General features: G+C 39.8%; 2 protein-coding genes across 2 annotated transcripts in view; both read left to right on the top strand.

The window, feature by feature from the left end:
• The window catches only part of LOC127579325 (tetratricopeptide repeat protein 28-like), a 603,896-nt gene that overhangs the window by 247,382 nt on the left and 336,623 nt on the right, over positions 1-19,891 (top strand).
• LOC127579324 (fibroblast growth factor receptor-like 1) lies at positions 3,600-5,048 on the top strand. The gene is given in 2 exon segments (XM_052032042.1): positions 3,600-4,298; positions 4,300-5,048. Coding segments are annotated over 2 exon segments (1,131 nt in total). The 5' UTR covers positions 3,600-3,798; the 3' UTR covers positions 4,931-5,048.

Below are 19,891 nucleotides of genomic sequence, written 5' to 3'. Positions count from 1 at the left end.
TGCTTTCTTGGAGAAATTATTTATGAGCTGGTAGACTTGGTGGTGTTATCTACAGGATTATGCCTAATTTTTGGACATTAGCCTTTCATAATAAGTTTACTATAGGCATATATAGTTCCTCTCGAACCATGTCTTGTTTCTTTCTCATCACCATCCCCTTACACCTTGTACCATGTACCCCTCATGGCTTATTTTCTCCTGCCTGTTGATCCCATCATAAGAGTTGGAGTTTCTTTGTATAACTTTTACCTCCTCCAGCCCTTTCTTCCTTGCTGCCTTTCCAAACTCACCCCTTCATCCACCTGTACACTTGGTTAAAACTTATCATCACCCTTGTATTCTATTGGTGATAAAAGATTGTCAACCTGGAAAGTTAACTCTGTTTCTCTCTCCACAGATGCTATCAGACCTGCTCTTATTTCTTGCATTTTCTGTTTAGATTTGAGATTTCTAAAGTTCCTCTAATTTGATAAACAGTGAGGTGCCTGAGTGAGGGTCATAGCAGTTTGATTTTAGACAATGGAAAATGTTTAGCAGGTGCATCCAATTTGTACATCAAATCAACCCAAGGATCTTTGGGAATTGTAGCTGCTAATAACCAGTGATTCTCCCAATCTCCTCTGTCTTTCAAACAGATTTGTATTTAGCTTGGAGGATTCCCATACAACATAACACTGTACCAGCCTTGAGGCAACTAAATTACATATAAGGTGTGCAGTCAGTTTGTTGACTCTTTGCTGGAATGTGAGGACACTAAGTCCAAAAGGCTGACAACTTTTTTGGAAATGAGGTATTGGATTCCTCGCTTGAGAAACTCGTGCTGACGCACTGCGAGATGATTTTTAAAGTCATGTGGTGACTGAATAGGTGTTTGTTCCATTTACAATTATTAATATATAATAGTTTCTCAGGAACCCAGCCTGTCAGATTTGCTGTGGGTTGTGACAGAGATGGCAAAGTGTTTCCTCTGTGATAATTTTTATGCTTGTGCGCACATCCACAAGTCAGGAGTATCAGGAGTAGCATACAGACAATTTTAAGAGTTGTCTGTATGCTCCTCCTGAGCTTGTGGATGTTTGCAGTTCTTGTACTCCAACTGTTTCACCAAGGAAAACATAAAAGGTCAAGGAAGATGGAAAGAAAGCATAATAGAATGAAAATAAAACTTTTTGGAAAATTGAGCAACTTCATTTAAGATGAGAACTTGAACATAATGAAACTCTGAATGTGATCAAAAATTGCTGAAGCACAATTGGATGTCATTTGGGGAATTCATTTCTTTCAGTCAGAAAAACTGTCCTCAAATAAAATAATCACTGCAGTAAATGGAAAATCACAGCAATTACTTGTATGCCTTTCTATATGCACTCTTTTTTGTTTTGAAGGATTCAATGTAATTATCTTAACCAGTGCGGTTAGCAATTTGTTACGTGTTAACATCCTTTTCAAATTTCTGCACTTGGAAGCAAGGTTTTAGCTAATATAAGATTTTATGATGAGAGGAATATACAATTTATAGCATTTCCATTGTGGAAGATCAAGAAGCTATTGTAGGAATCATTTCCCTGCCATTCACGCCAGAAATCAAGTGAAATATATGATTCAGAAAAAATTGTTTCAAATGAAATGTTCTAGAAAATGCGGTAAAATAAAACATTATCTTCCGTAATTCGAAACCAATTGAGTGTACCACCTCAATTGCTTATGTGGGAAGGGGTATATTGATTCAGGTGCTGGGAATGCTGTCGCTTTGAAGCGGAGATTCCTTGGGGAGTTTGACTCTGAGGTCAAGATCGAGGAATTACTAAAATGTAAACTTGTAGGCTGGATTGATTTACTGTTTAATTTTTCATTTGAAGGGCTTAGTCACAGTCTTTACTAAAGGTGAGAGATAAACAACACCTTGTGATTAATAAGATAACCTGCCAATTATAGTATCCTATGTAGAGTCAGTAGAGAGGATACTAAACATTTCCAGTAGCATAGAATACAATTCTTAAGTAGGGAAAACTTTATGTACAAAAGTGGTATTTTATCGGTCAACATGTCATGTTCAGTTACACTGCGGAAAACTTATAGAATTAATATTTAACTTTGCTGCAAATAAACACATCACTTCAGGACTTTTTATGTCAGTGCATAAATGCAAATTATGGATATATCTGTGTTAGTATAGTTCAGTGATGACACTTGTGCCTCTGATTCGGAGGTTCAAAGCCTATTGAAGTATATGTACACAAAATATACACTGGTACTTCAATGCAGTACTGACTCTGTGCAGCATTAGATTTTTTTTTCCTTTCTTTCAGAAGTCAGATTGCAGACTTCAATGGCTCTTGAATTCCAATGACGCTCCTGGCTTTTCTCCTCTCTCTGTTTTCTCTGACCCCATCTCTCCCCACAGTCCCACCTCCTGCCAAGTTTTCAGCATCCCATCTGATCATCCTCTCTCCGATTCTGAATGATCAGACCTCAGCTTTGTCCCCCTACCACCTCTTCTTAATGAATTCTGAGCCCAACATGATCTTGGAGTTCTTCTGCTGTTGTCTCCACCTTTGGTCTTATTTCTTTGACCAGGCAGCAGAGCTTTCCTCACTGGAATTCCCAATCCACCCTCTTGGCCTTGTACGCTCCCGAGATCTATTCATTGCAAACTGCTGACACCACATCAAACATCTTGAATTTTCCACTCCCCTAATTCACCCTGAACTGGCAGCACTCTGTTCACTGGGAACCAACTATTTTCCCTGTCTACCTCTCCCCATTTTATCTGCACCATAAGACTAACTTGTTTTCTTTTTCATCGTTCCAAAGAATGGCCTTTAATCTAAACTTTGAGTGACAGTCTGAAAATAAGTAAAATTCAGCCACTGAATTCTTTTTTTCCTGTCTCCTTCTACCTTCCTCCTTTCCCCATGGAAATATTTTGAGGTTTTACTCTGCTTGTTCTCTCCCTTCTCATTGTTCTCTTTCTTTCCGAACAACCCCCACCTACCTCTTCCCTTCCAGACTGGTTCATTTATTTCCCCAGGCTGCTTGGCCTGAATATCACACTCGGTCTTTATTCCCTGAGTACAGCACCATAGGATGCTGACTATCTCAGGTGATAGTCAACATCCTATGGGTTTTACAACAAAAGTCCATAACCAGCAAAGTGTGTTGATAAATGTTACAGGAATTACATGGAATACCTGCAGCAGAAGACTTTGCCTCAAATAGTAAAACCTTACAGCGTAGAAGGTACATTTAGGGAAAAAAAACATTTGCACCCACGTTTAATGCATAAAACTTGTTATTTTAAAAAAAATCTTTCCACTTGTTTAGAAGTATCTGTGCCCATTTCCTGTTAAAGTCCTGTCCATCAGGGTATTGGACTGAAACCTTCCCGTCACAATTCACCTGGCATGGATGTCATTTCCTTGTGGTATTTTGTGTTAGTGATGATTAACTTTTGTAGTCTGACAGAAATTGGATCAAAGAGCGACCCTTTGCTCACAATTGATGTGCTTTCTTTAAAACAAACAAACAAACTGTGGTGAGAGATAAAGGGTGCAGGGTTGGAAAACTCTAGCAGTTGGTAATGCTGGGCATCGCTTGCTTGCTGATCAATTTTACTTTGGGATTCAGCCTCAGCTCAAGTTGCAGTCTCTCTCCCTCTCTATAGCCGTGCTACAAAGGGGAGAAAAAGCTTGAAAGTCGAAGAAGGGAAAGAACTACCAATTGGAGAGTTCAGCCTGGAAAAAGAGACTAATATAAAGACAGAACTTCTTTTTACTTGGTTTTGGAGGGGAGAGAACAATGGAATTTCTTCGACTGGCTTGTTTGATTTGGGGATTCACGGCACTCACAGAAGGTGTAAGGGGTCCACAACAGATTTCGGAAAGAGTGATCAACCGCCAGGCGGTGAAGTTAGGTCGGACAATCAAGCTGCCATGTCCTGTGGAAGGAGATCCCCCACCACTGACTATGTGGACAAAAGATGGCCGCATCATTCGCAGTGGTTGGATGCAGTTTCAAGTCCTCCAGCAAGGTCTGAAAATCAAAGAGGTGGAAGCTGAAGATGCTGGAACGTACATCTGCAAGGTTACTCATGGTTTTGGCAGCATCGACCTCAACTACACACTTATTGTGATCAACTCAAGCACAGGAAAAGATGGACAGAAGCTGACTCAAGGGTCAAATGGGGAATATACAAATGAAGATCCAACAGGAAAACAATGGGTTAGGCCCTGGTTTACGCAGCCCACCAAAATGCGTCGCAGGGTGATAGCCCGTCCTGTGGGCAGCTCAATCCAACTCGTGTGTGGCGAGCGGCTATCCCCAGCCCAATATCACCTGGCTGAAGGACAACAGGGCTCTCATGCCTCAGGACCTGGGAGACACCAAGAAAAAGAAGTGGACTTTAACCCTGAAAAGCCTAAGGTCGGGAGACAGTGGGAAGTACATGTGCCATATCTATAGCAGAGCAGGCGAGATAAATGCGACATACAAGGTTGAAGTAATCCAGACCATGAGGTCCAAACCCTTCCTGACTGGAGCCCACCCCATGAACACCACGGTCAATTACGGAGGCACAACCTCCTTTCAATGCAAGGTCCGCAGTGACGTCAAGCCTCTGATTCAGTGGCTGAAGAGAGTGGAGTATGGGAGCGAGAACAAGTACAACTCCACCATTGATGTTGGCGGGCAGAAGTTTGTCGTGTTACCAACTGGTGAGGTGTTGTCCCTGCCTAATGGCTCTTTCTTAAGCAAACTGATGATCTCCAGAGCAAAGGAAGAAGTTGCTGGGATGTACATCTGCTTGAGTGCAAACACCATGGGATACAGCTTCAGGAGTGCCTTCCCTACTGTGCTGCGAGGGATGGACGGTTCTGAATCATCCCTCTGGGTGCTCTGGTCTCCTCCCACATTCCAAAGACATACGGGTTAGGAAGTTGTGGCCATGCTATGTTGGCGCTGGAAGTGTGGCGACACTTGTGGGCTGCCCCCGGAACACACTGCGCAGAAGATGTATTTCACTGTGTGTTTCGATGTACATGTGACCATTAAAGAAATCTTATCTTATGACCTATAACCTTTGTTGTTCATTTGCAGTTAAACAAGGAGGAAATCATGCAGAAAACTGGAAACAGTACTCAATTTAAAAGTTTCCCGCTGGGACATGATTTTTATTTTCCCTGACTCTGCCATATTGATTTAAAAGTGCTGCTGCACTGATAGAGCTTGTACCATCTGTGCATGAGGTGCTGTAATCTTGGCCTCCTGATTGCTGTGGTGGCAGCACAGTCGTTACATGGGGCTCAATCTGGCTGCTCTACAGTGCGCAGGGCCTCCCTTCAATCCACTGAGGCATTTGCCCCCTCTTACTTCTTCTCCATTCCCCCCCCCCCCCCACCCCCGTTCCATTTTTCCTCACCTCTATGGTAGCCACACAGTTCACTTTAAATAGCGCTGTCATGCACCTGGGCAGGCAGCTTGCAAATGCCATTTGTGAAAGCAAAAGTTGGTGTGTGATGGCTGACAATAGCAGAAACTCACAAAAGTGATTTCAAGCAAGGTTGCCCTAATTGAGCAATTTATTTTTTTTTTGTGACCTCAAATAAGGAAAACTACTCGCCCATATAGTGCAGCAAAAATGGTTGAAGTCCACTTTCCAGGCTTGTATCTGGTAACTACAGCATACTAGTTCATGTATAGGATTTTGGTAAGTACAAGATAATTTGTATTTTTGGTTTACATTGCAACCTCAATTGACTACCTGTCTTATTTATTGACCTAACTGGCTTGATATAAAGCATATAGGTTGTTGGATGGTAATCTGCTTCTCTTTGATCCTAGCAAATGTAATATAACCCATTTCTCATTAATCTCTGTCATGATGTTTGCTAACACATTGTCAATTTGAGGAGTCAGGTTTTGCAGGAATTTGGGAGTATTTCTTTCGGGACTTAGTTTGATACAAGCATGCTGAAAATGGAAGACAGCCGACCAACTACTTGGATTTTTATTGGATCTTTGAACATGGAAGTCTGAAAAGTTAATTAAAAATGCCCTGAATTCTGAATCCATTGAAACCAGATAGAAAGCTCCAATTAAATCAGAATTGGTTGAATAATAAACAGAATACAAAAATGTTAATAGCATAGAAACAATAACTTGGACAGCATAGTGGCCCAGTTAGTTGAACTGCTGCCTCATTGCACCAGAGACCTGTGTTCAAGCCTGACCCCCGGTGCTGTCAGTGTGGACTTTGCACGTTCTCTCTGTGGCTGTGTGGGTTTCCTCCAGTTTCCTTGGATATCTCAAAGACGTGCGTTGTAGGTTAATTGGCCAGTGTAAATTGCCCCCGGTGTGTAGGTGAGCAGTAGAATCTGGGGGGAGTTGATAAGAATGTGGGCAGACTAAAAAAAAAGCCACACTAAAAAAGGCTTGGTTCATTGTGGACCAAAGAGCTGAACTCTGGAGGTGAAGTGAGAATGACTGCTTTTGAGACCAAGTGTGGTATTAAGGAGCCCACATGATGGTCTGACTGAAGGGCCAGTTTCCATGCTGTTTCTTTGTGACTTTTGTTGCATTGATTTAATGATGAATGTACATTTATGAAATTTGGACCATTTAAAAAAAACATTTATTTCTGTAATTTTATTTCCTATATCAGAAACTTTTGGGTCAGTTATATCTTTTATTCTGTTGAAATGATATTTAATGTTCTCATGAATGACCTGCAATATTATTCTCCTTTTATAATAAAGTGCCAGTCCTTGTGATAAGTATTGGATAATTGTGCCTGGGAGGAGCTAATTAGGCTTTCAGCTCACTCTGAATTCCCTCTGCAGTTTGAATTCATTACGTACTGTATATCAGAAAACAAATAAAAGCTCTTCTGGCAATACAGAAAGCAATGCTTCCTCTTTGTGATATTGGGACACATAATAGAGTTTAAATCTACATAGGAAAGGTCATCTGGCTGAAATTTACAAGAAAGCTCAAAATGATAGTAAACAAGGGATGTATGGTACACTGGGTGACGGAGAGAGTTAGCGATATAAATTTAGTTCTGTCACAGGTATTTTCCTGAACTCAGAGGCATTAGTCATTTTATTGTGCCGTCTGAGCATCTCACATCTCTGGTACCTGAGCAACAGGGATGGAACTAAAAATTCTTTTGCGATCTGGACCAGATAATTGTTCCCCTTTAATCAGCCTTTCTGAAGGTGGACTGAGTAATTGAGGCTTGGAAGTAATTGATAAGCTGCCTGACTTCCTGACAGTGGGCACGCAGTATAATAGTAATAATCAATTTCATTTATTTTGCATGAATGCAGTATTTCTTTGTGTAGACTGTAAAAATAAAGAACATTCTAAACCAAGCACTTCCCAATTTTTTTTTAAATTGTGAACGTTCCTGAAAAGGTTCATATACTCCTGTGATTCCTTCCAAATATTTCTTAGAATTTCTTATCCTAGCCTCCTGAAATCCCTATGGTGTTGCCCATAATGAATTCAGGAATAGTTTCTATTACTCACAGTTAATGGATGTTGTGGTAAAGATGTAGGCAGTGCTATTGCCCATTTGAGTTGTGGCATGGCTGATGTTATTGTCATGAGCAGCAGTTGCCTATTGAGCCATTAACTTGAGTTTGCATACCAGCTGTTAATAAGAAAACCTGAATGCTGATGCAAATCATGAAAGATATTTTGACGGAAGAATAATTGAAACATGATGATTAAATTGTCCAGGAATGTCCTGTTCACTAAAAATAAGACAAATCCGATCAGGCTGATTCCTGCCCAATCTGTCTACCAAATAGCATTTACTCATCTCTAATCTGCTCAGCAATGCTCAGTTTTATCAGGACTGCTGGGCTCCAAGCCACATTATTGGCTTGGTTCATTGTGGACCAAAGAGCTGAATTTCTGGAGGTGAAGTGAGAATGACTGCTTTTGAGACCAAGTGTGGTATCAAGGAGCCCAGGTAAAACTCAAATCAGTGGCGGTCAAAGGGAAAACACTTCGATGGCTGGGCTAATACTTAGATCGTAGTGTTGGAGGTTAACCATTCCAAATTCAGGACGTCACTGCAGGAGATTCTCAGGACAGTGTCTTAGGCCCAACTATTCAGCTGGTTCATCAATGACCAACTTTCAATTCCAATTGCAGTACCATACCACAGCATCCAAGCAATCTGAGACTGTATGCAGCATCACCTTGACATCATTTAGCTTGGGCTAGTAAGTGGCAGATAACATTTAGGTTACAAAACTACCTGATAATGGCTATGTCCAACAAGACAGAGTCCAACCACCTATCTTTGGCGTTCAATGGCAGTATCATTGCCGATATTTTCTACCTGCTGAGATGAGTACAGCTACAACAACTCTCAAGAAGCTTACCATCCAGGACACAGCAGTCTGTTTGATATGTACTCTATCATCTGCCCTACACATTCATTTCCTCCACCACTGGTGCATAGTAGCATTGCAGCTAATTGTCCAGACTACTCCAGTAGCTCTCAGGCATTGAGCAAAGGAGAGACATTTTTGGAGGAAAAGGATATTTGTTCCATCTTTTGCTGTATATTCACTTGAAATTTTAAATATACTCTTTTAAAAATAATTCAATATTCCCACACATAGCATAGCTCATGGAGATTAAATTGTATTATGTATCCAGTACTACTTGTCTCAATTGTGACTTAAATTGAACAATCATACAGCATGTCTGTTTATTGCTGCCTGCACATACTTGTAAGTGCTCATTTTTGGCAATACATTCCTGTCTGAACTTACACATGAACTTGTGTGTTAGTCACAGAAAAACTGACATCATTCTGTTTTCTGCAGAAAGCCATGAAAACATTACTTCCACAGATACAACCTTCATTTGATGTAGAACATGTTTTTTATTTATTTTGGTCTTGCCCTTTGGATTAACTTTAGTTTCAAACTGCAGTGAAGCTGAGGTTATATTTGACATTTAATTTCTGCTGTGTATGCTCTTACCCTGTTGATCTCATGCAATTGAATTCTTAGACACTTCTAATTTGGCCAGGGCCAGAATGTGTTTGGATGAGGTTGTGATTCAGTGGGAATTTACACAGACTGGATGTTTTCATTAAAGGAGCTTCTTCTGTTTGTACCAGAGTCCATTAGTCATTCAACATAATTTAAATGGAAATGAAAGAGATAAGAATCACTGCTGTATTATTGCTATAAATTAACTAGAATGATTTTTTTTTACATGAATTAAGTGAACGGGGTTAGGCATGTGGAGTTGGTGGGTGGGTTTGCTATATTTTAATACAATTTTTTCTTTTCTCTGAAGAATCTAGATTTAAACATTGACTGCATTTGATGCCTAAGATTCAGACTGTAAAGTTCTCAAGTGAAGGAAATCCAGCCTACAAGAAAACTGCCTGTACTTTGGAAGTGAAAATCTGCAGGTGCTGGAAATCAAATATGAAAACAGAAAATACTGGAACTGCTCAGCATGTCAGCTAGCATCTGTGGAGGGAGAAGACAGCATTGATGTCACAAATGGTGGTGGTGCAGTTGAGTGAAGGTGGTGAAGGCTTGTTATTTGCAGCTGATGCAGGAAAAAATTACTTGAACTGTGAGAACACCTGCAATTGAACATTTCCAATAGTTTCAGAGTGATTGTGAATTCCCGTAAACATATTGTGCCTGTCGTTAAAATTCTAGGTATTTTTTAAGAATTGTTTTCCATTTCATTGTTGACCCTTGTAAGCAAATCTTGTCCACCATGATCTGAACCCTGTATTCTTTTTGTAATCATGCCATGCAGAATTGTCACCCCAACCATCAGCAGTTACTTTATTTGCAAAATTAAATAAACCATTTTGGGCACTTCCTTTAGAAATGACAGAATTTTCATACGTGCTCGAGCTTTGACAGGTTAATAATATTAATTATTTCACTTCAATAAAAAAGTGCAAAAGAATTCCCAGAATAACACTAAATCATTAACTGTGGGGGTAAAAAAAGGCTTTTTCAGAACCACCTTAGGTTTCAAAGCCAGCCTTTGGTCAGTCCTTGTGCAAGTTAAAGCCAAATTTCTTATCTGACCAAATGTCCTCACGTATTGAATTGCTGAATTGAAGAACTTTGCTCTTTTTATCTTGTTAGAACAGTAAATCTTGGGAAAACACAAATATTTTCTTTCCCTGCATGAGTATTTAACTTAATCCTAAGCAAGCAGAAATGATTAATGATATTTCACTTTAGATGCTTCCTACAATATTTAATTAAACACACCATCCAACTGAAGCTAAACTACTTTTTGTCTGCAGATCTTCACTCAACGTAACAACACAATGGAATTTCCATTTATTTGTTCAAGAATTAGAACTCTGGCTTTTTTTTGACGAAATAGCCATTTACAATTTAACCTAATAATTGTGATAATTAATGTTTTATCTATGATAATACATCCCACTGGTCTATTTATATTAGAAAAATGAATTGTGTGCTTTTTGTTTGATTTTTTTTAATACTTTATATAGCCAGGATCACACACTTTCAAGCTAATAGGTTGTTAGTTTGCTAATAATCCACTAAGACTGGTATTGCACAGAATACTAAGTGTAGAAGAAAAGCCTGTGGCAATTTATAAATTTTTTTTTCTGAGCATACCCTCAGCCGATCACCATTAACAGTGACTAAATATAGAAGCTTGCCATTTGGAGAACTGCATAATTGACTCTTATTCTCTCCCTCAACTCTGATTTTTCTCTTTCTCGTTCTGGAGATGAGAGTGTAATTTAAAGCAGTGATTACTGTTAGGAATTCGCTGTCACCCCCATGTTCAAGATATAAGATGCAAAAGTAACCATATTGTTATCTGGTGCAGTAACTCATGAATGGTAGATTTTGTTGCTGTTGGCCATTAGTTTCAGGGTTTCTGAACATTTGGGGGTGAGTGATAGAATACATAGGGAGATGATGGTTTCCTTTGCCTTATGGTATTTATACTTGGTTAATTCGAGGTTTCTTTTTAGATGGTAGTTGTAATTCAAACGGTTATACTCTTATTTAAGCCTATGTACGTGACTGAAGCTAGCACTGATGCTTTGTCTGATGAGTTCTGTTGGAGGGAGTTCAGAGTACTCTTTTGTATGATAGATTTGCTGTGAGAGGAAGCTAGTTTAAGGTGAGCTTATTTTAATGGATCTCGTGTGATTAAAATGACGGAAGGATTCAAGTACACATCCAAGTACTTTTTAAAATGCTGCTGGGGGTTTCTGCCTCTATCATCCTTTCAGACAGTGAATTTCGGACTCTGACCCTACCAACCTTTGAATGGAAAGTTATTTTTCTCATCTTCCATCTAATCCTTCAATCAATTACTTCAAATCGCTACCCCCTTGGCTTTTGACCCTTCTGCAAAGAGAATTGTGTCCTTCCTATCTAGGCCCCTCATAATTTTATGCTTCTTAGTTAATTACGTTTCCCCTCAGCCCCCTCTGTTCCAAATAAAGCAACCCTAGTTTATACGACTTTTCTTCATGGCTGGAACAAATCTCCCTCTGAAACCTCTCCATTGCAATTGCATATCTATCCAGTAGTGTGGTGACAAGAATTACATGCGGTATTCAACTAGTGTTGTGTGTAGTTCAAGCATAACTTCCCTGCTCTTGTATTTCATGTCTTGGCTCATAAAGCATAGCATCCTGATTGATTGATCTGTTCTGCTGTCTCTGTTGATGTACAATCCAAGTTCCCTTGGTTCCTCCACAGTACTCAATATTCTTCCTTTCACGAGCTATAGCTTGTTGAACCTCCTGAAATGTATCACCTCACACTTTTATTTTAGATATTTATTTATTAGTCACATGTACGTTGAAACACACAATGATATGCGTCTTTTTTGCGTTACTGAGAATGTGCTTGGGGGGGTGGGGTGGTGGCAGCATGCAAAGTGTCACCACTCTTCCGGCAGCAATGTCACATGCCCACAGCTCCTAACCTGTACGTCTTTGGAATGTGGGAGGAAACTGGAGCACCTGGAGGAAACCCACGTAGACATGGGAAGAACGTACAAACTCCTTACAGACAGCGGCGGAATTGAACCCAGGTCACTGGCGCTGTAGTAGCGTTACACTAACTACTACACTAACTTTGCTGGACTGAATTCAATTTTCTGCCCATCTGACTGGACCATCTGTGTCTTCCTGCAGTCTAAAACTTTTGATCTCTCTGTCAACCACATGGCTAATTTTTGTATCATTTGCAAACTTCTTTATCATGCCCCTTACTCTTAAATCTAAATTATGAATATATACATTAGAAAATAAAGGAGCATGTTCTGATCTGTGTGCAACCATACCAGTAACAGCCATTCTCCTTTGCCTCCTGCCACTTTCCCAATTTTGGATTCAATTTCCCCTCTCCCTTTGGATCTCCTAGACCTTTTTTGTTGACCAGCCTGCCACGAGGGACCTTGTCATCAGCCTTTCTAAAATCCATGGAGATAACATTAAATGCATTGTCTTCATTAACCCTGCTAGTTACTTCAAAAAATATTCAATCAAGTTAGTCCAAAACAACCTTTATTTGATATATTCACACTGACTTTATGAAGAGGCTGCAGAGGGTTGTAGACTCAGCCAGCTCCATCATGGGCACAACCCACCCCACCATTGAGGATATCTTCAAGAGACGGTGCCTGAAGGCGGCGTCCATCACTAAGAACCCCTCACCATCCGGGACATGCCCTCTTCTCATTACTACCATCAGGGAGAGGGTACAGGAGCCTGAAGACCCATACTCAACATTTCAGGAACAGCTTCTTCCCCTCCGCCATCAAATTTCTGAATGGTCCATGAACACTACCTCATTATTCCTTGTTTGCACTATATTTATTTTTGTAACTTATAGTAATTTTTATTCCTTGCACTGTACTGCTGCCACAAAACATCAAATTTAATGACTTATGTCAGTAATAATAAGCCTGATTCTGATTCTGTCACTATTTAAAGAATATGTCAAATAAAGGTTGTGTCTAACTAACTTCATTGAATTTTTTTGAATTATCCCATAGGTTAATAAAGGCAATGCATTTAAAGCCTTTCCCTACTTAGTGGCATCTGGCACCTCTGAGATCCTGCTTCTTCATCTCTCAACTCTTTTAAGTCTGCCCTTTCCATCTATGCTGCTGATACTGATATGGGGCATGGTTTCTGGCTATTCTTTCTCCCCTTCCAGAATGTTTTGCAGCTGCTCAGCAATATCCTTGACCCTGGCACCAGGGAAGCTGCCTGTCTTTGATTCCTGTATGTTTAGCAGATTTGAAGCTTGGAAAGCAAGGTTAGAAGTTTAGGGAGCACGGACAAGGCTAGATGAAAGAGCTGTTGCTGGTGAGAATGAACTGAGCAGTCAGAGGCCCAGAGTTTGCACTTTATAGGAAGCCACTCATATATGCACTGTATATAAAAAAATAAATTGGCCTCATGCAGTCCCCAAGTTGAAAATGAAGTTCAAAGTACTAGACAGTTCCTCTGGGGCTCCTAAGAATCTTTCACGTGTAAATCCCATCATTTGGGAGGGTGGGGGAATGGAGGTTGCAGAACAAGCCTGGCCAACGAAATTGCTGAAAGAATTTGACCACTTGGATTAGCTGGCTGTCAAAGCATTACGTATGTCTCTGAGTATACCAACATGCAGAAACATACAAAAAATGTCCTAGCTATTAGGAGTGAAAAAAATGAGAAATTATTAGAAAAATTAAAAAAAAACACTTTCAAACAACAAGCAGTCGAAAAATCTGAAAACACTAAGAACTTAATCCCTGTCATCTCCATTGAAATCAATGGAGGTGAGCACTTGGTGCCAGCCTCTTTCTATTATGAGATGCTTGAGTGGAGTCCTTATCTAAATGCTTCCATTAATTGATGAGGTGTCCAGTAGTGAAACAAGACAAAAACACACCAGCTATCAGCAAGTTCATGGGTTTTTGTGTTTATGCATGTATGTGTGGGAATTCCCAATTCTTTTGCAATTAATATGGAGAAGTGCTGTCAGATATTTATGCAACTTTTGGTGTTTCCTCGCAGAAACTGGCTCATTGTCTGGGCTGAGATGAATGAAGACTTGGTTGGCTACCGTACTGTGTTTACAATATTCTTTGTTTATCATACATTTTGTTTGCCTCAGCAAGTAACTGGTATAGCCTTTACAGGAATGGCCATTTTCTTTGGTCAATTTTCCATCTTCACAAAACGTTCGAACATTGTCTTCTGAGGTCAGATTCTTATTAATGATTTGTAGAAAATAGAACATGATGTCATCAGCAATTTTGCATTTTGAGAAGTTTGCTAGCTTTTTAAATGCAGAAACTTGTTTTAACGTTTGGTGAATGTAGTCTTTGATAGGTCAACAGAAACTCTGCCCTTCAAATCACTATCTACCCAGACTGTCATTATTTATCAGATTATTCTGAGTTGTGGTAATTGCTTTAAACCAGATTCTTTGCTGTATACTTTTTTTCCTTTTTAAATGTTCCTTTTATAGATCACAGGGGATAATGTTCAAATTTAATTGCTCACAGCTGAAAGCTGCAGATGTAATGAATTTTGAAGAACAGTGGTTACATATCAGTCTGACTGCTGCAATGTTATCTTTGCAACATCTAAGTTCAATGCTAATGGAAATCTTTAATATAAAGCATTTGTATGTGTGTAAATGAGATAGTGAGAAGCAGGGGATCAGTGGCCACCAGCTACCGACATGGTGATCCATATTCCCAAATTTGCAGCTCAGAAAAATTCCTTTGAAAATACAATCTACTTATTTCACATTCTGTTCAGTAACCTTTGTTACATAAAATCTAAAAAACAAGAAGTACATTTTTTCCCAAATGCTGTTTCTTAGACGTTGGATACTGTAAGAAAATCAATTGTGCTTTATTACTGAATTAGGAATGGGGTATTGTGAAATAGCCATTTTATCAGATTTTCACTTGAATCGTCCATCTGTGTGCACCACAGTAGGCATTCTTTAACAGAATCAGAGCACCAATGTGGTCTATTGGCTTGAAAGGAAAACTGCCACCTTAACATTTGTAGCTTGATTACTTTAAGGAACCATGTTATGTGAGTATCATTTGTACCCTGCTTGCAGTTCAGTTGTGTGTTTTTCCCCCTGATGCTCTGTGTCCAAGTGAGTGAATGAATGAAAGTGATTGTTGGGTCTGGACCACTTCTAAAGGAATCTGTGATACACAACACAGGGAAAGAGAGAATGAACGACTGTGGAAAGATTGGGTGGAATTTGTGAAAATGTTGTCAAATACAACATTACTTGCAATGAAAATAAGTACATGCAAAAAGGAAACTTGCCAAAAATGGGGTAAATGAAAAAAAACTGCAAGCTTTGGGATGTGATAAAATGCAAGATGTGTTAGTATTTAGTTGTACTGTTTGGATATGTTCCTCAAGACCAATAACAATGTAGAGCCTATGTGGGCAATGTTAAAGAACAGAATAGGGTGATCCATGATTATTAGTGGAGGTTGGCTCTGACATTTACACCGCAGTTGCAAATTTGTTGGTATCACATGGCTCAGTGTATATCCCATTTGATAAAATCGCTGTGAAACTAAAAGTGTACAGATGGCCCCTGCATTATGGCCAGTCAGGTTACAGAAATTCGCCCTTACAGAATTCACAAATCACTATCTAAAAATTTGAGATACAGAATAAATGGAATTAATGTGATTTTAAAAAGTAAATAAATCAACACCACATTTTCTTTTCGACTGGCGTATGCGCAGGTGATGTGGCTTCATGTTACAAAAAATTATGATGTGGCCTGTATTCAGGAACATAACCCCCACCCCAGGCAATATGGAGGGGTGGCCTGTACTTTGCATCTGAAGTACTTCAGAGTTGCTAGTTTGTTTCTCGAAACCATTTGCAAGAGGAGGCAATTTGGGATTACGTTGTTGGTTTGAGGGACAGAGCAAGATAATTTTGAGACATTCTTGTACAGAGCACTGAGATTTGTGTGTGCTTAAATGAGGAGGGAGTCCAGGCCAAACCTAGGCCTTACTTTTGAGAAGACAACAGCAATTGTGATTTCAATGGAAGTACCAATGTGAAAGATGAAGGACCTTTGGTCAGCTCAAGCTGTGGACGCGAGACAAATCTACAGGAGCAGTAATGGCAGCATCAGTATTTCTTCTCTGTCAGGACCTGGGTACATGGGCTGTTTTGGCAAGAAACCAGTTAACCAAGGGTACCTGAAAGGTGGGAGAATCATGGTTCATATGTGTGAAAGGCAGCATCAGGGAAACCACTGCTTCTGCTGCCCAGTAAACCAGCCTGCTGTAGTAACTGTAATAAAATTGGACATCTAATATCAGTTTGACAGAGACCATTATAATCCATGGTTTACCTGAAGGCAGGAGATGTACCTGCCAAGTACAGACAGAAAGGAACTACTGTGAATACTCTTGAAGTTAATGACAACCTAGAGGAATGCATGTTGATTGCTTTCCCAGCCAGGGGTAGTGATATGACAAAGGATTGCAGAGACTTCACAGCTACTCTTAATATACGGGATATATTAATGAGTATGAATTATACAGTGGAAGTACTCAGTAGTGAGAGTGACGTCCCCAGACACAAACTTGGATGAGTCCCCTGATGAAAAGTAATGCTTACTCTACAGATATTCCAGGTAAGTGTTGTAAGCATGAGAAGTGAGTGCACTGTGGCCCAAGGCTGCTGGTAATTGCAGCAAACTACACCAAAAAACTGAAAATCAAGAACACTTCAGATGCTGGAAATATGAAGTTAAAGACAAGAAATACTGGAAATATCCAGCAGGTCAGGCACCATCTGTGGAAAGAGAGAGAGAGAGAGAGAGAGTTAACGTTACACGAGGAAATGAACGGTGTTGGGAAGGGACTGGATTGGAGCACTTGCAGCTAACACATTCTCAATGGGTATAGTAGGAATAGATAAGGAGCAAATAATCATTCCTGAATCTTTTGCCTTGCCTTTGATTTGGTACAAGAGAAAGGGAAAGAGAGGCAGATCCCAAAATGAGCTGGTGGTGAAAGTTTAGACAGTGCCTGGATATATCAGAAGTTCAACTATTTGTCACCATCAGAAAAGGGTATGGCTGTAAGGAGAGTAAACAGCAGCACAGGTACTGAGAGGCAGACAACAACAATGCCAGGAAGGGGCAGGCTATTGCCAGAACAATGGCTCAGACATTCATAATTATTGAATTATGTGGACTGCAAAGAGCCATTTGAGAGCAGTATGCTAGTTAAAGGGACATGGTCACGGTAAGGTAAAAATTGATATTTGCGGTTTCCCAATGTTTGTGAAGAATCTGGACCATGGGAAATCTTTCAGAGATCTGTAAATTACAATTAAATCCTTTTTTGGGATAAAGCACTGATAGTCCTTGGTGCCCATATTGAATCTCTCAGAAATTTGTAGTATGTGTATTTAACACTTATAGAGAAGTTGGAAAGGGCATTTAAGTTTACTGATCAAATGGAAGGGAGATTGCATAAATACCAACAAAGATGTATTTGATTGAGAAAGAAATACTCTGTGATAAGGATACACAAACCATGGTTAACTAAGGAAGTTAGGGGTGTTACTTAATTGAAAGAAAAGGCATATGATATTCGTGGTTGTCCAGAAAAATGGGAAATATTTGGAAACCAGCAGAGGATGACTAGAAAGGAATATAAAGAGAGAAAAGACAGAATATGAGAATAAATGAGCAAATAATATAAAAACAGACACTATGAACTTTTACATGCATATAAAGTAAACACGGTCCCATAGAAGATGAGACTGCAGATTTAAAGGAAAATAGAGAAATGTCAGAGTCTATATAATTATTTTGGATCATCCTCCACAGTAAAAGACACTAAAAACTGTCAAATAATAATAGATAAGATGCTATGGAGGAGATGAATTTAAGACAAGGGTTATCACCAGTGAAGGTTAATAGGGGCTAAAGGCTGATAAGTCCCCTGGAACTTTCATTCCTGGAGGCCACATTCTAAGTCTTGAAGCAAGTAGCTGCAGTGATAGTGGACATCAAATTTCTGGAGTCGTCTTGGAGGTTTGATAGGTCACAAACATTAAACCACTTCATCAAGCCACAAACATTAAATACTTCAATAAAGGAGGGGGGCAGAAAGCAAGAAACTTTAGGGTTGCTAGACTTGCATCCAACATTGGGAAAGTGCTGGAGTCCTTCATTAAGGAGGTAATAGCAGGACATTAAGAAAATCATAACACAATCAAGCAGAGTCAACATGATTTTTATGAAAGGGAAGTCTTGCCTGTTAAATTTGCTAGAGTCCTTTGAGTTTATAACAAAGAGGGCAAATAAAAGAGAATGAGTAGATGTCATGTATTTGGATTTCCAGAAGGCATTTGATAGGGTGTTAATTAAAGGTTATTACACAAGATTAGAGCTCATGGGTTCCACAGGAATCAGTGCTGGGATCTCAACTATTTATATATATTAATGACTTGGATAAAGGGATGAGTGTACTGCAGTCAGATATGCTGATGATACAAAGGTAGTTGGATTAGGAAGGTGAGGAGGACACAAAGAGCCCACAAAGGCAGATAGTTAGGTTCAGTGAGTGGGCAAGATGTTAGCAGATATAATGTGGGAAAATGTGATGTTATCCACTTTGGAAGGAAGAAAGAAAAAAAATTACTTTTTAAATGGAGTGAGACTCAAATGTTGTGTTACAGAGGGATCTGGGGTTCCGTGTGCATGAAACGCAAAGGATTGGCATGCAGATTCAGCAGGTGGTTAGGAAGGTAGTGTTGGCCTTTATTGCAAGGGGTATGGAGTGTAAAAACAGAAGTTTTGATGCATCTTTACAGGGGCTGCTGCGACCATGCCTGGAGTGCTGTGTACAGTTTGGATCTCTGCATTTAAAGAAGAGTACATTTGCATTCGAGGCAGTGCAGAGAAGATTCAATTGGTTGATCCTGGGATGAAAGTGTTGACCTATAAAGGAAGATTGAGCAGCTTGGACTATACTACTGGAGTTTAGCACTGAGGGGTGATTTTATTGAAACATATTTTCTGAAGAAAATTGATAGAGTGGATGCTGAAAGCATATTCCCCTAATGGCGCTATCTAGAACTACAAGGATGCAAAGGTTAAGGTATAGTCACAAAAGAAGAAATGCAGTGAAGAGTCACCAGATTAACTCCTGGAATGGAAAGGTTGTCCTATGCAGAGATATAGAACAGACTGGGTCCATAATCTCTGGAATTTAGAAGAATGAGAGGTGAACTTGGTGGAACATTTAAAAAAAAAACTCAATAGACTTGACAAGGTAGTTAAGGGATGATCTTTTTCCTGGCAGGGCCACAGTCTCAATAAGCAGTCATGCATTCAGGGCTGAGAAGTTTCCTCACCCAGAATGTCACAAATCTTTGAACTTCTCCAATTCTAGAGGTTCACTTGCTGAATATATTCAAAGCAGAGTTTGATACATTTTTGGAAATTAGGCACATTGAGGGATATGGGGTTAGTGCAAGAAAGAGGCACTGACATAATACATTTTCTGGCAAGTTGAAATGGAGCATGGGAACCAGGGTCCTGGTGAGTGGGAAGGGAGTGTGGCAAACATTACCTGGTGAGCCAGGTGTTGAACCATTGGGAATTCAGAGTTTTCGGATTGTGGATTATTAGAATTTTCCGGCTGCTGTCTGTAAGGAGTTTGTACATTCTCCCCATGTCTGCGTGGGTTTCCTCTGGGTGTTCTGGTTTCCTCCCACATTCCAAAGACGTACAGGTTAGGAAGTTGTGGGCATGCTATGTTGGCGCCGGAAGCGTGGCGACACTTGCGGGCTGCCCCAGAACATTCTATG

The sequence above is a fragment of the Pristis pectinata genome, chromosome 17, assembly GCF_009764475.1.
Source record: "Pristis pectinata isolate sPriPec2 chromosome 17, sPriPec2.1.pri, whole genome shotgun sequence".
Taxonomy (NCBI): domain Eukaryota; kingdom Metazoa; phylum Chordata; class Chondrichthyes; order Rhinopristiformes; family Pristidae; genus Pristis; species Pristis pectinata.
Note: the sequence above shows the minus strand (reverse complement) of the source record. Positions and strands in the feature narration are given on the sequence as shown.